At 37.5% G+C, this 18,811-nt stretch overlaps 1 protein-coding gene across 7 annotated transcripts in view; it reads left to right on the forward strand.

The window, feature by feature from the left end:
- LOC111337119 (prominin-1-A) overlaps positions 1 to 18,811 on the forward strand; it is a 38,608-nt gene continuing 19,797 nt past the window's right edge. For 3 of the 7 annotated variants that reach the window (XM_088725697.1, XM_088725677.1, XM_088725701.1), the window contains exons 1-5: positions 9,465 to 10,140; positions 14,047 to 14,102; positions 14,801 to 15,009; positions 15,615 to 15,735; positions 17,155 to 17,317. In XM_088725697.1, the coding sequence (XP_088581823.1) occupies positions 9,900 to 10,140; positions 14,047 to 14,102; positions 14,801 to 15,009; positions 15,615 to 15,735; positions 17,155 to 17,317 (790 nt within the window). In that variant the 5' untranslated portion in view covers positions 9,465 to 9,899. Of the gene's footprint in view, positions 154 to 3,885; positions 3,971 to 7,792; positions 7,939 to 9,464; positions 10,141 to 14,046; positions 14,103 to 14,800; positions 15,010 to 15,614; positions 15,736 to 17,154; positions 17,318 to 18,811 lie in introns of those variants that run through there. The other 4 variants (XM_088725683.1, XM_088725689.1, XM_088725678.1 and 1 more) reach the window with 4 other exon arrangements.

Genomic DNA, 18,811 nt, shown 5'->3' on the forward strand with positions numbered 1-18,811 from the left:
TGGTCGAGTTTCTATGTAGAACCGTACATTATTTGTAAGAATATTTATTCGTTTTACATTTGGCACGGAAGTTGGCCCTCTACTGATAAACCGTCTGAAAGCTGCAAACGTTAGAATATTTGGGCATATATTTTCAGGGAGGTATCGCTCATGGTAAGTTCGTCAGTTAGGGTCGCTCTTGCAGTTTGAGAGAATAGATATTAGATTTTTTAAAAGGATATTTTAAGGGGAGTACAATGAAGCAAACTTCGGAATTATTAGGCGCGTCAATAATGCATAAACTTAATCTATGGGCAATACTCCTTTCTAAACACAAGAAAACCTTTTTTCAGATGTTTAGAACTTAATAATTAAACAAGCTCCTTCGAATATATTTGTTTATCGAAGCAGCCATTATGAACTTTGAAATGGATCGAGAAAAAAAAAATCATCGTGATCAGGCCCTTTTATCAAGCTCCAGCATAGCGTACATTTTATGTTTTATATTTAGATAGCTACTGTACCATATAGGTCTGGCAGTCGGAAAACCGTTTCTCCGAAGGTGATTTCAATGTTTTTATTACATGCAGCTTCTGAGAAGACCCTTTCGAAAGTTCAGTGCACTCTGAAACCAAGGAGATTATATGACGTTTTTCAGTATTACATCAGTATCTGAAAAGACCCTTTCGAAAGTTCAGTGCATTCTGAAACCAACGAGTTTAAACGATTTTGTCGCCTAATTGCGCGATTTTCTACAGGTTTAATTATACAGGCAGTTGTCGCGTTTGACGATTTTGTATTTCGGTTACCTCACATTGGCAATAATTTGTGGGCTTCTATTTGTGGGTTTCTGTTTAAAAATTCGTTAACTAAAAAAATCACTCGAATAGTTTTCTATAACTAGTGCTGTAGCATTTTCATTTGCGCACACGTAATTTTGAAAACTATTCAGTTATGCTAAATGTCTCATAAATATTCTGGCAGACATCACGAGAATTAATTCTGGGAAATTGCCTCCTTTTATTTCAGAAAATTTTTTGTTTTCGTTGTGAATACTTCAAGTTGCTTTTAATAATTCTGACAACCGTTCTAGTCATATGTCTCGGGGATTTTGTCAGTCAGATATCGCGAGGACCATTTTTCGGAAATGGCTTTTTTTAAAGATGTTTTCAGTCTCCTAGCGACGGTAAATACAACAATTCCCGTGTTCGACCAACGTTCTTGCATCCTCGAAGAAAGATTAACTTTCTACCCGAGAAATTAAGATTAAAAAGATTAATATGGAAATTAAAGAAAAATTTTACCGAAAATCGGCTTTATATGTTGCGCTGATCACAGAAGTTTGGTTTTGGGTTTGGTTAAAGCTGGTGAAAACCTGAGAAAATCCGCCGGTATTCAAACGTCTAATCCCACTTAGATTTATCTCGGCACAGGGAGTGCTCAGATTTCGCTGAGTCTTTCATAGAAAAATTGTCTGTTTTTGTTTTGTTTTGTTTTGTTTTGTTTTTTTCCAATTCTTTTTCGTGAAAGACAGGTTTTTTTAGTACTTGAGCCACATATGCGACTATAGATAAATGAATTTCGAAACCGTCGGTGCGGAACCCAGAGTTTTACTATAGGAATTGGGAACATGCAGTCACAGACAGATCTGGAAGGTAATTTGCTAAGGTCAGATTTCGTCAACTTCCGGAAAAGGAAATCATCCCTTTGTTAGTGGCAATGTTTTTGTGTCACACTGGACAAAGGGATATCGCAATTGGTTCACGCAAATAAGACCTGCATACAAGTTTACATAAACCACAAGCCGGTCCCCGCATTTCGGCCATTGCAGAAGTCAAAAGTGATGTTATTAGAAGATACAAGATGTAATTCTTCACATGATAAGTCTATGAAATGGTTTCGTCGCAAGCATATCAGAACTTAAGGAGGTTGATTCATGAAGCTTGGACTGATGTGATTTAAATGGTGAAACGTTCGACATTTTGAAATAGAGGTCGTTTACGAAATCTGGACGAAAGTGATGTAAATTTATCAACATAGTAAATAAAACCGATAAAATGGAGTAGTAAAGAAACAGTAAAACAAACAGTTTTGATCCTCGATAAAGAAAAAGTAGAAACTTCAAATAGTTTTACATTACTTTGATAGTCGAATCAAGAAAAAGAATTCGATAGCGTAATCCCGGCCTTAATGAGTCATCTTTTGAAAAAGAAGCTCCACCAAAAATGGTTTGAAAATTAATTGTTCAAAGAGGAAAGATTGAGAGACAAGATGAAATGCCCTTTCCTTCCCTTTTCTCGTCAATGCCTCCACCCCTAACGGATAATTCCTTTAACAGGTAAATTTTTAACGCGGAGAGAACTTTAAAATCTAATATTTTCTGTATTTTGTCAACATCCGAACCACGCGCGCTTTTACGGAATTTGACTGGCTAATATTGACCTCTGACGCAACATAATGTTGCGTCAGAGGTCATTGAATTACACCCCTCCTCTTTTTAATTTAAAATTCAAATTTATTGTAACAGTTATTGATAGCTATATCATCTTTCCTTTTAAACCTTACCTCGATTAATTTCCTTCGCTATTTTGGTAAGCAAAAATATACGGCAAAAATATTTTGTATTGGTTCTCTGAAATCAAATTATCAGATCTCTAAACTCGGTGGCCTCGTGGCAACCGTTTGAAGATGCCACCACCGCGCATGCACGAAAACTTAAATGTCCCGTATGGCAAGCCAAGCGACGGCCGCGCGTCGACCAGCAGTAACCTAAAGTTTGAATATTTACATTTATTATAGGGCTGTGTCTCATAAGGACTGGGAACTACCAGATTCACGAATTTGATTGGCTGAAATCAATATTGAAAGCGGTCGAGATTTTCCCATCTAGACTAGCATCTATACCGGTCTAGAAAAAAAAGGTACAAAGAATATGACTTGAACAATTGGCATACAAGACACAGCCATATAATAAACATCTTATTAACCGTGTTAGGTCGGTCTGTATGGGAGAATCTTGACCTCGGTCGCTGGTACAGACTTTACTGCGTTCGGTCTGTACTGGCGACCTCGGTCAAGATTCTCCCATACAGATCTCCCGCTCAGTTGATAAGAACTAAGTAATAATTATTGTATACAACATTCCGCAGAGGAATTTAATTGAATAGTGCAGAGGAGTTCATTGTTAGACGCGAGTCATCAAAGGCCCCTTTTCAGGCTGCGTGTTTTGGTGTCAATCATTTCCTTCCTCCTTTCCCAACATTTCGTGAACTTTGAGCCTCCATTTGATCATAGTTAATCGAGGGGATTAAAATTAATCTACTTTTGTCTTGTGATTTTGTCTTTTGACCTTTTTGCCCGCTGCTGTCGCCGATACTGTTTCACAAGAATTGTCTCAACTCTCATGAATGCAGAGCATTCAGTTTAAAAGGTAGAAAGTTCAGTGCCCTAAATGAACTCATTTGAGCGTGAGGTGAAATACATACAAAGTTCATCAAACCGCACCAAGCGTCGAGTATATGAATTTTTTGCGGCATTGTGTTCGTTTTCCCGTCGGTGATTCGTTCTCCCTAGTATCTAAGCATTATGTAACACTCCACAATAGTTTTGTATTTAGTTTAGGTGCGAGGGAAATAAACACCACCATTCCTAACCGCCCTCAAAAACGCGCAACTTAGTCACGATTAGCGTCCATTCGGTTTTTCACCACAAGGGTTTATCAGATGGCCACTGGCGGCATTCATTTTAACCAAAAGGAGAGTAAAGTGGCGAAGACCAGAACAATTTTAGATTCCGTTCGATAAGCAAAAAGTATTTGCCCTTAACGCAATGGTTTTCAAAAATGCCTATATCTGTGTTTGTTTTCCGTTTCCTCTTTATGACGTCACCAGGGGCAGTCCTACCCAAAAGTTATAACAAGAGATGTTTGATACTGCATAGTGTGTTTTTTTTATCACTTGCGTTGATTCATAGAAAGCAAGGGGTTTAGGAGGTAAGAAGGACTTCTATTGGGTTAAATAGATTCATCTATGTTCTCTGATACCGCTGAATAATGCCACAGGGTCGTGCCAAAATGGATCATTTCTATAATTGTCTCTGCCGAGTCATCCACCATAGCATTATGATTACACATATTATGAGTCACTCAAAGTCATGAGGAGCTTGAGATACGTTGCTTTAAAATTTGCGCGAAATGCAACTAAAAGCTCTATTTGTCGAGGGAATTATAGTTCAACTACATATGAGTGTACGTGCATTGATCATTAACTATAAGATATAATTTCGTTTAATTACTTGATGCGGGAAAGTAATCATGGGATGCAAAATATTTCGTTCCTGTTTACATCTCCTCTCTCGTCAACTATCAACGAAGAACCATGCTTGTCTGTAGACTTTTTTCCTTTTATTTTCAACAGTCTCAAAGGAATATTAAGAAAATCCAAAGATGTAGCTACAAAAATATACACCATTCGTAGATTTTCGAAAGTTTCGAAAGAATCAATGAATCAGAGGACGTGCAGGCGTAAATAAACACTGACGTCAACTGATTATCGTGGTCGCTCTAAGCAGGTAGCATGTGCTTGCTTGGTAGATTTGAACTTGACCTTGAACGAAGTAGTTGTTTATAACCAAGTTTCCCAGATATTCGTATGATAACGGTGCGTGCGTCAAAATCATTCCGTAGTTTGCTTAGCTCATACTTCCCGGACTTTCTATGGGATGTCACGCAATTAACCTCAATAGGTGAGCGTTGTGTGACATTATGTGTACAGTGAACTGTTTTCCATGCCCAATGCTCATCCGGAAAAAAAACATCAAATGATATTGACCCCGTATGATGCACGATCCTTCGCAGTAGGTAGCGCTATTTATGCAATAGCGAAAATCAGGCCTTAAAAAAATCAGGCCTGTACGGGATTCGAACCACTGACCTCTGCGATACTAGTGCAGCGCTCTACCAATTGAGCTAACAAGCCAACTGGGAGCAGGCCGTTAAGTTGATTCGTAATAAACCCGTGATGATAAATCAGATACAATGAATATATGAAGTTCATATATTTTGAACTGCGGTATTAAATACGTATGATGCACGATCCTTCGCAGTAGATAGCGCTATTTATGCAATAGCGAAAATCAGACCTGAAAAAAATCAGGCCTGTACGGGACTCGAACCACTGACCTCTGCGATACTAGTGCCCATGATATTGACCCCATAGTTCACATCAAGCGGCAAGTTTCTTGGAGGTATGATTAATTGATGAATTAATAAACTAATAAATGAACAAAAAACGAAAAATTGAAAGAATCCATGAATGGATGGAAGAAGGATGGGCAGGCGGATCGCGCAGATTGACTCATTTCAATCTGTTTAAATCACTCGACACATTTTTCCCAGTCACGTGCCTATGCGATATGCAGATGGACTTGAAGCATGCATTCTAGGGGAAAAATTGAGCTAAAAGCCTGCAAATTGATGATAATTTATAGAATGATTAAAGTGGAATTCAAATTTACAAGAAAGATTGATAGACCTCTGGTTAAGGGAGTGCATTTCTCGCAATATGGTCTAACAAAACTGGAGCCAATCCGAATTAGGGGTCATTAAGGAGAAATATACAGGGACGCCGTTAGAACTCAAAGTTTACACCGGAAGAAACCTTCGTAAAGCACAAGAATCAAGTGACCAAAGCGCGCTCTTTCTTAAACTGCATCTGATTCGTTGTTGAGAAGATCGTAGGAGTTTTCCCGCCAGAGAAATGTGGGCTTGTTTTCGACACTCAAGTAAATGTTACTCTTACAGCTGCTGAAAAAAAGTTAATCTTCATCTTTTTTAAAAAATCTCAATCGACGTTCTTGAAAGCCATTAATTTGTCGACGCAGAGTTCAGGTCTCAACTATTAATTAATTTGAGTGCTCTCGAGTGTGGAAAAAATAATGTAAATTGTAAAGCATGACACAGATTCATTTTTTTTATTTATTTATTTATTACAATTTAATGGCATTAATAGTAATACATAACAACAAAACTAATATAAATAGCCATACGGATAATCTGTAAAGGAGTCCAGGACCCCATAAAGAACAGATCACCAATGAATATCTACTAAAATAAGTTACAAAGTAAAGTATAAAATCAAAATAAAATCAATAGTTCAACAATAATAACTAATTTAATGCACGATCCAGTAAACATTTCTTGACTCCCCGCTTGAAAACATCAACACTTGCTGCCTTACGAGTATCGTAGGGCAAAAGATTCCAGGAGTCAACTATCCTGTGAAAAAAACTATATTTAAGTGGATTTGTTCTTGCATATTTCTTCTTAAGAGATAAATCATCGTATTTCCTAAATGAATAATGATCCGCGTTAGAATAAAAATCTACGTATGAATCGATATTGATGTTACTTATTCCATTGAGAGCTTTATATAAAAAAGTAACATCAGCTAGAAATCTCCTATTTTCTAGTGACATCAAATTTAGCTTCTTTAAACGAGTCTCATAATTGTCCTCAGTCTTTAAAATGAACTTGGTTGCTCTTCTTTGTACTTTTTCAACTTTTTCTATGTTCCTTTTGGTGTAGGGTGACCATACAGCAGAGCAGTATTCAACATTCGATCGAACTAACGCGCAGTAAAGAGTTCTCAGAGTCGTAGTATCATCCAGACCTCTACATGTCCTTTTAATTAGCCCTAACATTTTGTTTGCTTTCGACACAATAATATCAATGTGCGAGTTCCAGATAAAATTGTCAGTAGTTGTAACTCCCAAGTCTTTGAATTCTCTAACTTCTTCCAAGAGAGAATTGTCCAAGGAATAATTAGAGACTAAAGGTTGCCTTTTCTTTGTTAATCTCATAACTTTGCACTTTTTGACATTAAAAGCCATGGCATTGCGAATACTCCAATGATGAAGATTATCCAGGTCCCGTTGAAAACAGAATTGATCACTAACATCATCAATGACTCTTGAAGTTTTACAATCATCAGCAAAAAGCGCAATGGTATTTCCAGGGAGAACAACATCGGGCAAGTCATTCACAAAAACTACAAAAAATAGCGGCCCCAGAATGGAGCCCTGTGGGACACCGGACGGAACTTCTAACCAAGTGGAGGAGACGCCATCCAACACAGTTCTTTGCCAACGATTACTCAAGTAACTCTCACACCACTGTAGTAGGGAGCCAGAAATTCCGAAATTACAGAGCTTCCGCAGTAAGATTGAATGATTCACTCTGTCGAAAGCCTTGGAGAAGTCCAGGAAAGCAACATCCACCTGTCGTCCCTCATCCAAAGCTGTGACCCACTGATAATGAGTGAGAACCAATTGTGACCCACAAGATTTCCCCTTCACAAATCCATGCTGCCACTCAGATAAATAGGGCGAAATATGCGCGTAAACAGCAGTATGCACAAGACGCTCTAAACATTTAGCTGGAATAGGTAACAGGGAAATTGATCTGTAATTTTCCACGAATTCCTTACCATTGTTCTTATGTATAGGAGTGATGTTAGCGGATTTCCACAAGGTGGGCATGACTCCTGAGCTTAGGGATAAGTTAAACAAGTGCGACAAGGGAACCGACAATTCCTTCGCACAGATTTGTAGAATTCTTGATGGTATATTATCCACACCGGGTGATTTATTGATGTATTTTATTTGCTTTGAATTTTGTTAAAACACTTAACAGTCGGCAAGCAATCCTTGCAATCCTTGGAGATCATTTTTAGATATGCTACACATTCCTGTGCACTAGTTTGTTATTGACTTAGTTCAATTAAAAATCGCCTATAACAATACAAAAGTATTTAGAACAATATGATCATTGACCCTATTAGTGGGATTCTGGGAAGCATGACTGTTTTGCGTTGGATAATTCGTGCAGACCTTTGTTAGACTTAGACGTCTGTGGCGTGTGCTCATTTCTCGTCAATGCAGTGGATTTCTCGCAGTATTCAGGTATGCTTTGAGAGTCAAGATTCTTGCTCATTGTATTGACGTTATCTTGTCGCTTTGACCTCAAACGCTACGCACGCTGACTTCACTGGAAGCCACGGAGCCCTCTGGCTGCTTTTGCTGCCGGGTGAAATCTAAATGGCGATTCAGTGCATTTTTCAATCCCTGAGGTCATCCCCTCGCCGCTATTTTCAGTTCTTTGTACATGTTTCATCGCCAAAAATGCCTGCTCTTCAAGAGTTTTAATGCTTAGAATTACATCATGCTCTGATTTCCTGATAACAATCGTCAAATGACTTTTTTTTCCGCGAAGCTGGAAAAGGAGCGAACAAAATCATCATCTACCGTCACGTTCGTTTCGCTCGACTTTGTCAAAGAAACTTTACGAAAGGACCTCCGTTAATGCCGCAAAAGGGCTTCCTTTTGTACCCCTCGCAGTTCGTAGTCGCTTGACATAAACATAATTGAAAATAAGTATGACTTGTTTAGAGAAACGTCGATAAATCCGAACGTGTTAGAAAGTGCACAGACGTCGAGCATATTGTTGAATGCATTTTATACTAAAAGGGAGGAATCATCATGATTGATATGTTTATTAGTAATGATTTTAATGATATGGACGGCTGGACAGATGACATGTTACTGCAAAAGGAACCTTGTGGTTTGCTATAAATCCTCTGCCACTTGTCCTGAGAAAAAATTTCTCATAGTACGTACCTGCTGAAATATTTCTCTTATTTAAGTGTCTGTCGCTGAAATACTACATGAATAGTTTACTTACTGGTCTGGAAAAAAAATTGTATCTGTCTGGTTCATGCTTACGAGTACATTAGGGAAGAATTAACTCTTTCATCTTGGTCTAGACTAACATGTCACGTTTACCTAAAAGCTGTTAGTTTTTGTTTAAATTTATGAATGTTCTATCAGTTTCCTTGTCTGTTTTTTTTTTTTTTTTTTTTTTTTACATAAATTCCTAAACATGACCCTTAATGGGACACCTTCCCCTATCCAGGTATGACGAATTTGCTGTCGAGTTAATATTAATTCTGGTATTGTAGATTGAAGAGCGCAGAAGCATCAACTTCGTGGTTTTTAAGCATTGAATTTAGCAGATGTACTTAAGCAACAGATATGGGTGTTTCTGATTTTACGCATGTCTCAGAAATTCATAGCAACAACGCCTATTTAAATATTCTATTTCCATTTCCATGATATAAAATTAACAACTGCTGTATTTATCGCTGTATTAGGATAGACACTTGGTCTTACTTGGAATGAAAAGAAAGATAACTCCTTGTTTCATATTCTCAACAGTCTGAGGTTTGCAAATTTTAAGGTGCATACCAATTTTCGTGATTTCGGCGCTCAAACAACAATATTCCAGCTGAGAACCGAGTCGAAATGATAATTTACCATGTCAATATCTTGTTTAGATGGAGTTTTGTTTCTAGGGAAATGAAATCCAAGAGAGTAAACAAAGAGAACTATAATCGGGCGTGATTCCATAAGTGACGTATTACGTGACGTAACGATTCTCACTTGTTGAGAAATTCAACGATATGAAGCACGGCGTTGTAAACCGAAACGTACATTAGCTATAAAGATATCTTTCTTTTTCTTTTTGCTTTAGAGGTTTGCAAACTAGACCTTTATTTGCAAATAATCTCAGGTATTTGAATTTCAGAACGACGAAGTTCCGCATGAATTATCTGAAGAGGTCTCAAAGGAATTGATGCAATTTGGCTTGAACGTGCTGCTTGCAAAGTTCAGGAAAAGGTTCACTTCCTAGGTGAAAAATTATCAAGAACCTCGTGACATTCAGTCTCTTCTTGATTACCAAATTTTGGGTGAAAGACAAACTGTTTTTTCACGGATTTATTTGCAAAGACTTGATCGTACAAGTCATTACGCGGAAAGTCAACATCAGCGAGCTTCAAGGTGATTTGGCAGAGTGATTGGCAAACATGTCGTCGCCGGCAACTACATTTCTAGTTTTGTTTTTCTTTTGTTTTGTTGTCTATGAGAGCTGTGAAACGCCGACAGCGCCGACAGTTAACGGCACAAAAATAAAATGGAATGACAACTTTGAAGATACAAGCTCAGAGGGATCTGATCTCAAGACAAAGTACGACGCGAAAGGCCTACAACCTTGGTACAATTTCGCAAATTCTTTCATCGGAACAGTTCTCAGTAAAGACCCTTACGGTGAGTGGGTTTATCCATTTTGTGTTCAGTTTGTGTTATATGGTAAAACAAAGATCTGTGGCTTAGAGCATCTCTAACAAAGCTCATTTCTGCGGATTTTGTTACGCATGATTGTGTATTACGATGACGAAGGTAAAGGTTGAATTGAAATAGGCTGAAATTCATGGGGTTGTCGCGTATATTGTCATTTTGATCAGGGATTCTCTCAACGGTACATTGCTGAAGGATTTGTTATCATCTGTCGCGTGATTGTGTTTTTCTTTTCTTTTCTTTTTTTTTTTTTTTGTGTGTGTTGTCTCCAGCAGTGCGTGAGAGTGGCGTTTTCAGATAGTTTCGTGCAATGTGAAAGATCTACGCGAAAGCACTGTTCTCCCCTGTTAAAAATAAATTCATACCTAATACCTAATACATTTCCAGTCGCGCTGAACCCACTTGTGCGGTTTCTGTGGAAGATTACTGTCAAATAATTCTTACAGGGAAGGAAGGACGAATGATTCTATCCAATTTAAATATTGCATTCTGATCAAAAGGGTTTTGTTGTTTGTGGGAACGTACGAGCCGGAGCGTGAGATGCGTAATGTTATTTTAGGTCGTTTTCACGCAATCAAAATCTGTACAAATGAATATTTTTCCTCACTGCCTCCGTTTTATGCTTTGTTCTCTATCGTTCCGTTTTTTACCGGGTTTCTGGTATCTTAATTACGGGGCGAGTCGATATTCGTTCCGTTTTCGAAAGAGAAGTAAGCTTAAACGACAAATAGGTGTAGTTCATGCTTGAAATTTGAATTGAATAGACGGTCTAAGTTATTTTGAACTCGTATGTTGTTAACCGTTTTTGCTGGCTTTCATTTGGATTAATACTCTGGATGTTCGTACGTACATACACGACATACTCTGGTTTAAATGAATTTTGTTTGTGTTTTGGCAGGGCAATATCAAATATGTAATGATTTGCTTCACGATTCGTACGTGCACCAGATCGTAAAGATTCTTCTTGGTAGTGTGTGCACTTTGAAAACACATGACGTTCTAAGACCAACTTTTAGACTTAAATGTGTAATTTTGCGGATCTTGAAAAAATAGACATGGTTATTGTTTGCAAACATTCATCAGAATTGCTGGAAAAATACATTGTATCCTCAAAATCAATTTGGATTCAAAGTTTGAGAGAAATCTGTTGAAAACTCAAAAAAGAATTATGAGGTCACAAACTCATAGCATTTTACAGACTTTTTATGTTGATGAGCAGAAACTTGCACCTCTCCTGTCATCACCTCCCAATTGCCTGTCGCATTTTCTTTTACTTTGAAGAACTGTGCAGTTACTTTTCAACAGATTGCTCTCCAAGGCCCTTTTACAAGAAACATCAGCTTATGTGCTCTATCTGGCCCATGTCAAATTTGTTAAAAAAGATAAAGGAACTGACTGGATAACATTGTAAGCTGAGAACAATATGTGCTTCATGTCTGAACAGGAAATGGCTTAGGCCATGGAAATGTCTGCGAAAAATTTCTGTTATGGCTAGAGAATTTTCAGATCCCCAGTGCCCAATTTGCACTGTTGTTAAAAGTTGGGGGAAAAAAAGAACGCTTTTAACCGTCCCTCCCCCACCTTCTCCTGCCTGGAGGTTTGAGCCTTTTACTCTCACAATTGCAGTTTTTCTTCACCAAAAGCCTCCCTTTTTTATTCCACTTCAACTTAAGATCTTGTAAGACGAACCCAGTGCACATCAGAATACCTGCATCATGCACTATTAGGCACAAGCAATCCTTTATTCCCAGAGTTGCTAAACTTAAGGTGGCTGAACACAGTTTTCGGGCACGCTTTTGCTGATGCAATTCAGCGTGCGCACAAGGATTGCAAAAAACAAACATGCTGTCGATAGAGCGATCATTTTATTTACTCAACATGTATGCGCACTATCTGTGCTACTTTTCTCTATAGTTGGTGCAGTGTATTGAGGGCTTTAATCTTTTATTACAAAGACATGTAGGAAAAGTTAATGGAGCAAAGAACCCAGCAATTCTCAGCTTTTTCGTCGTTACCAAAAGAACCCAGTTAAATGCAGCATATTTGTAGTAAGTAAACAAATTGCGATTGAATGGAGAATTGCTTTCTTGGAAATATCCTTATTTCTTGAGAACCACTCATTAGAATTCCCCAAAATTTGGCACGAAAATACTTTAGGAAATAAGTAACTGGAGTATTGAAACAAATTGATTTTTAACAAAGGAAATTCTAGATGATCGAGTGAACCTTCAACAAGGGATAATTAACGATCTCTCAGTTAAATCTAATGACTAGATTTTCTACAAATACAAAAAACTGATTTTAAAGGCCTGTTTATATTTAGTCATAGGTAATTGTGAAGAAGAGCTCCCCAAAAAACCTGTCGGCCGACAGACGACCAACTGTCGGCCAACTGTCGGCCGACTGTCGGCCGACAGTTGGTCGTCTGTCGGCCGACTGTCGGCCGACAGTCGGCCGACAGTTGGTCGTCTGTCGGCCGACAGGTTTTGCCTGAAATATAGGCTACCTGTCGGCCGCCAGTCGGCCGACAGTCGGCCGACTGTTGGTAATGTGTCGGTAACCTGTCGGTACCTTGTCGGTAGCTTGTCCGTGAAACGATCACACAATGTTAGGGATTCTAAGTTTGCCGTTACAAAAGCATATGGGTTTAAATTATTAATTTTTTAATTTGCGTTTGTCGCAGAGTGGCAAAACGAGGTATCGTGGTCGTTTTAGATCAAGAGTTTTTGGTCTGGTTTACCAGAAACGTTGAGTGATCCGATATTTCACTCGTAGAATCGTGCCTCGCTTGATACAACATCCAACATGTTTAATACGTTGACAATTGACTTTCAAGATTTGGTGGCTCCTAAAGGAGCCGTTTTGTGCGTGGTGAAATATACAAGATAGATTACGATGCTAGCAACAAATACATACATACATACTTAACATACCATAAGAGGCCGCGTTGCATTGTTGGGCGATTGGAACGAAAGTGTTTGTATTGATACGTAGCTTATGGTTTTCAGAGTTTTTGGCCGAGTTTTCGATTAAATTATCTTCCTATGCGATTCTTAGATTGTCTGGTGTGTTGTAAATTACGCAAGTGATATATCCTATACGCATCTGATAACATTTTGGAAGAAACGTTTCTTTACATACTACCAACTTTGCCGTCGATCGGTAAGTAGGTGAAGTCTGTCGAGTCATACATCACCATTACGGATTGTTATGTCACGTTAACTGTTCGTTTTTTACACAATTTTTCTTTTTTCTTAACCTGTCGGTAGACTGTCGGCCGCCTGTCGGTCAACTGTCGGCCGACAGTCGGCCGACAGTCGGCCGACAGGTTTTTTGGGGAGCTCTTCTTCACAATTACCTTAGTCATATTACCATGGCAATGGCACATACGCCAGCTTAACTATCAAAAAAACAAAGTTTGTGTTGTTAACTTGCTTGCTGCCAGTTTTGGCGACCGAGAGAACAAGGGTTTTAGAGAAAAAGGTGAAAGAAACACAGGTATCAAAAACTGTGTTCAACCACCTTAACTTGATTTGACATAACTTAATTGTATATATATTTCTTGTGTTTTGAATTTGTTAATTTGAATTTTTGAGTTTTCAACTTTTTTTAATGTAATATTACCGTAATTATTATCGCCACAGGTAATAAATAAAGGTATTATTATTATTATTATTATTATTATTATTAATGGCTGGAATCTGTAAAACAGTGCTGTGGCATGTTTATTTAATAGTCTGCTTCTACATGCTGAGCTAACAACCTATTCAAGTTATTTTTTAAATGAACAATTTTCAGCTTTGCAAACAGTATTTCCTAAAGTTTTATGAAATACATGAATTGGTAAACTTTCTAAACTGAATCTTGTTATTTCAGGTCTTCTAATTAAAATCAAGGAAGATGGCTTAAAAGAAGACGTTATCAAGAATGATGTGAGTTTTAAATAATTTTATGTAATAATGGTAAAATTACCTACTTTGGAATGTTTGTTGTCTGAAGTTGCACCACAAGACAAGCAGTTAAAATGTCAAAAATCAAAATTGATTTTTTCACTTCTGACAGATAGCTGTTAGTTATTGATTACCTGGTTTGTATTACATACAGTGTACATTTATCTCTAAGTTGTAAATATTTGTTGTTACATTGAAACCTGCATACACTGGAGCCCCTTTATGAAATAGACAACAGCCTTAAGTTGGTCTAAGCTTTTTGTGCTGGCATTTGGGGAAGATTTCTGCCATAGACAGAGTTGATCTTCAAGCAAGGTTCCAACTCGTACTGGATTTCTTCTGTCACATTTTTGTCCACACCGCTAAATGGCAGTAAAAAAGTTAATTAAGGTGAAATGAACTTTTACATGCATAAATGCATCGTTTTAGTAAACATTGTCTCATTTCTGCTACCACATTTTTGTTTTTAAGAGGCTTACATGTTCATTATGCATGTTACAAGCCAGTGAGCGTAAAGCCATCAACTTAGATGATTCAGGCATGCAGTGTTTGCATATAAAAGCAAAACATGTGGCATTGATTATTATGCAGCAGTGGAAATTGCATACAGCATTTTCTTTACGTATGTTTTAAGTATGCTAAAATGGAAATCCACCTTAAACCTTTTTTTTTCTCAACAGATTATTAAAAGCTATGCCATGGGAATGATTGTTTGTGTGGGAATTGGTATTTTGTTCTGTGTGCTTATGCCAATTGTTGGGTTTTGTTTCTGTTGCTGTCGCTGCTGTGGAAAATGTGGTGGGGAGATGTCACAGAAAGAGAGATCAAATAATGGCTGCAAAAGAGCTGTGTTTGCCGTGATTCTTACTGTGATCACACTTCTGATGTTGTAAGTAATAAACTTACATTGTATCAATGAAAAACAAATGTCTCTCACTTAACTTTCCTTTTTTTAAGTATATTATTTATCATAATATTGTTAGCAACTAATATGTGGAAGAAATCTTGTGTGCTATGACCATTCTCCTATCCAAGGAAGATCTCAGATTCACATTAGAATAGGAATAATATTATAATTTTGTTGCATATACTGTTTACAAGTATGAAACTTCCATGTAAGGTGGAGAAAATAAGATGTTTTGTGAAATACTTAAACTCTCAAATTAGGGTACACTATGAAGGTATGATAAGTTTCTTTACAACAACTGTCAACTGACACCTGTACTGCTCTTGGACACCTTGAGCATTTGTTTCATTCTCATCATCTTTTGGCCATTTGCCTGTCCACTGCAAATGTTTTGTTGTGCTAAATAATTGATCGATCTGGACTGGAGAATGTACAGTTATGCATAATTTTGTGTACAATCTTGTTATTTGTATTGTTTTTATTGATTATTCTTGATACCTGTTTACCAGATAAGGTATGGATATTACATACCTTAATATGAAAATGACTTCTGGGTAAATTGTCTTTTAACTTTTTTTTTTTGCCAGCACGGGAGTCTTGCTGACATTTGTCTGCAATGATCGCATGAGTGAAACTGTCAATGAGATGCAGACCAATTCAGATGCTATTATAGATGAAGCAGTCAAATTTATTAACCGTACTGTAGGGGTAAGTTGAGAAATTTTTAAAATTTATTTATCTTTTGTGACGATATCACCTATTCCTGACATTGGATACAGAAAATGTTTGTTGTTATTGGTACCAGTAATAAACTTCTGTTTTTTTTGGGAGTCCTGAAAAGGTAGTGTTGATCGTTGAGACAATTTCACATGTTGATTCTCTCTAAATCTCACACTTGACAGTGTGTTAAAGTGGTGGAGAGAATTTAGTTCTGATCATTCATGGTAGTGAATAGCAAGAGGCCTGGAGTTAGGGGGGGGGGTGAATAGGGGTATGATGCAAATCCATAGTTCTTCTGTGATTTAATAAACAAATCCATAGATCCATTTAAAAAAGATGTTGAATCTGAATCCGTTTACTACTTGACTCATTGACTTGTGAAAAACGTTTGTTGGTTATTAAACAAATTCTCTTTGTCAGCGCCTTACATGTAGGAAATGTACAGAGAACACTATAGAGGTTATGCATACTTATGTAACTATAGTTTCCTCTCCTCCCAATTATACTTAGTCTTGTGATTTCAATGCTTCTTATCCAATGAAAACTATATTGTGGGAATCACAAGTTGAAGGGGAACAACCAACCAATCATAATGCAAGTTCTCAGACCTGGTACCATGAGTCTAGGTTTGACTAGATCATGAGCAAAGGAGTCGCAAGCATCGTCAAATGAATAGTCTTCTTCTGATTATTTCCACTTGTACACTTAACTGCACCCTTGCATGAGTTAGCCAGTGTAATAACATACAAGGGAACTTGAGATAAGAATTTGTAAATCACAAGCCAGAGGCAAGTGATTTACAAAGTTTTTGTAACAAGTGTTCTTCCAACATTTCAAGTGTGTTATTAAGTTGGTAAACTAATTAACAATTATTCCACGAGCGCACCGTTGGATATGAGATGATAGATAGCTAATGAGGCGCATAGCGCCGAATTGGCTATAATCATCTCATATCCAACAAGCGTGAGTGGAATAATTGTTTTATTAAAAGCGTTGAATTAAATTATTAAATTTTATTAAACTTTTAGTTCCCTTTTAATTTTAAGGTGACACGTATACTTACCATATTTGTAGATTATGGTATATCGGCTGATATACCATAATGGCTAAGCCAATAAAAAGTCTTGAATTGCATTATCCAATGATCTAGTTTTTAGTAATTGCTTTTATAAAATAGGGTAACTATGGGTTTATGGTTGTAATAAAGGATAGGTTTTTTGACTAATCAGGGTGCTGTTAGTATCTTGTTTATTTTATGAGTAATAATGTGGCATAACCATTGCCCAATCATACCATGCAGATCTCAATAAAAACCTGAGCATAGGAAATTGTACCAAAAAAAACCTTGTTCATCGTGTATCGTAATAATTCACCATGGTGGCTATTTTACTTGATATTTGTTCATAGGAAGTTGACAAACTCCTTGGTGTTGACTTTGGTTTTGTGATTAATCAGTTAACAACTGATATTACTGATGAAAAACTTCAAAGTTTAGTGGGTGACCCTCTACTGAAGGAATTAGATACAGTCTCTCTTAAGCCAATAGAAGCTGTGAAGAATTTGGCTGCGAGTGAGTACACCATGGTATCTTCATGCTTTACATATTGTTAACCCTTTAACTACCACAAGTGCTTTACATGTAACTTCTCCCAACAATATCCATACATGATCCAGCAAACAGGTGACGAGAATACTCAAAGTTAACAGATAAAAGTTGCTATCTTGATCTAGCGCCGAGTACTCGTAACTAGTTTCAAGGAGATGTATAACAAGTAAAGGGGAGAATAAACAATCAGGTCTTAGAAGTTAAATGGTTAATACAATGGGCAAACTCAATTTATAACAACTTCTTTTTAACTGAATACTAGCCCTGAAGTCATGGCAGTATGGACCAAGGGCAGTAAGGTTCATACAGAAATGACCGAGAGCCAATATTCCCTAGCACAGCTTGAGCAAGTAGTTAGTTGTATGCAGTAAATGGCTTGACTGAACACAGACGGGCAACAAGGAAAGGTGATGTCAGCAATCACATTGCTGAACACCATCGACTTACCAACCACAACATTGACTGGGACTCTGAGCAATGCCTAACCTACAGCACTGACTATTTTCAACGACTGACTCTGGAAAGTTGGTTTACTAACTTAGAACAGACTCCCCTAAACAGATGTCACAACTACCCGCTCCATACAAACGACTCATTCACGACATAAACATCACAAATGACCGAAAAAGAACGACCTAATTTTACTGACAGATCGAAACAAACCAATCACAACCGACTTTCGTCACTTGAGTCTTACAGCTAATAACATCACAGCAAAACCAACCGATCATTTCACACGAACTGGAATAAGAACATTCTACAGACAACAATCATTCACTTGACTCTGATGATGACTTCCGCACAGGTTGTCAAAACGTCAGTCACTACCACCAACAACAGTCCTTCTCAGGACTACACTCACCCGGACGATCAGACTACACCTTCACTAGTTAGTTGTATGGCACTCAGACTAAACTTTTATTTTTAATATGCTGGCTTTCACAAACAAAAGTACGTGGTTTATGGCCTTTTAAATAGAAATGGTCTAGATCTGCATTACAAAATCTGGACCACACCAGAACCAGTCAGAACACTCAATTTTACCTCAGGACTACCTTGCTAAATAATAACTACTTTTACCTGATGTTAAAAATTAAATTTCTTGGGAAATATCACTCCTACTCATCTATACAAGCTGCACAATAAGCCATTTTACAGTTGTGTGCTTAGTTGCCAAGCCTTTGATTTGAAGTGAGGCTGAAGGTGACCTTGTCATGATAGAGACCAGCATCTAGTTGGCATGACAACAAAGTGATTTACGGGATACAATGAAATATATGAAGTTCATATATTTTGTACTGCGGTATTAGATACATATGAAGCACGATCCTCACAGTAGATAGCGCTATTTAAGCAATAGCGAAAATCAGACCTGAAAAAAATCAGGCCTGTACGGGATTCGAACCACTGACCTCTGCGATACTAGTACAGCGCTCTACCAATTGAGCTAACAAGCCA

Source organism: Stylophora pistillata, chromosome 1 (assembly GCF_964205215.1).
Source record: "Stylophora pistillata chromosome 1, jaStyPist1.2, whole genome shotgun sequence".
Taxonomy (NCBI): domain Eukaryota; kingdom Metazoa; phylum Cnidaria; class Anthozoa; order Scleractinia; family Pocilloporidae; genus Stylophora; species Stylophora pistillata.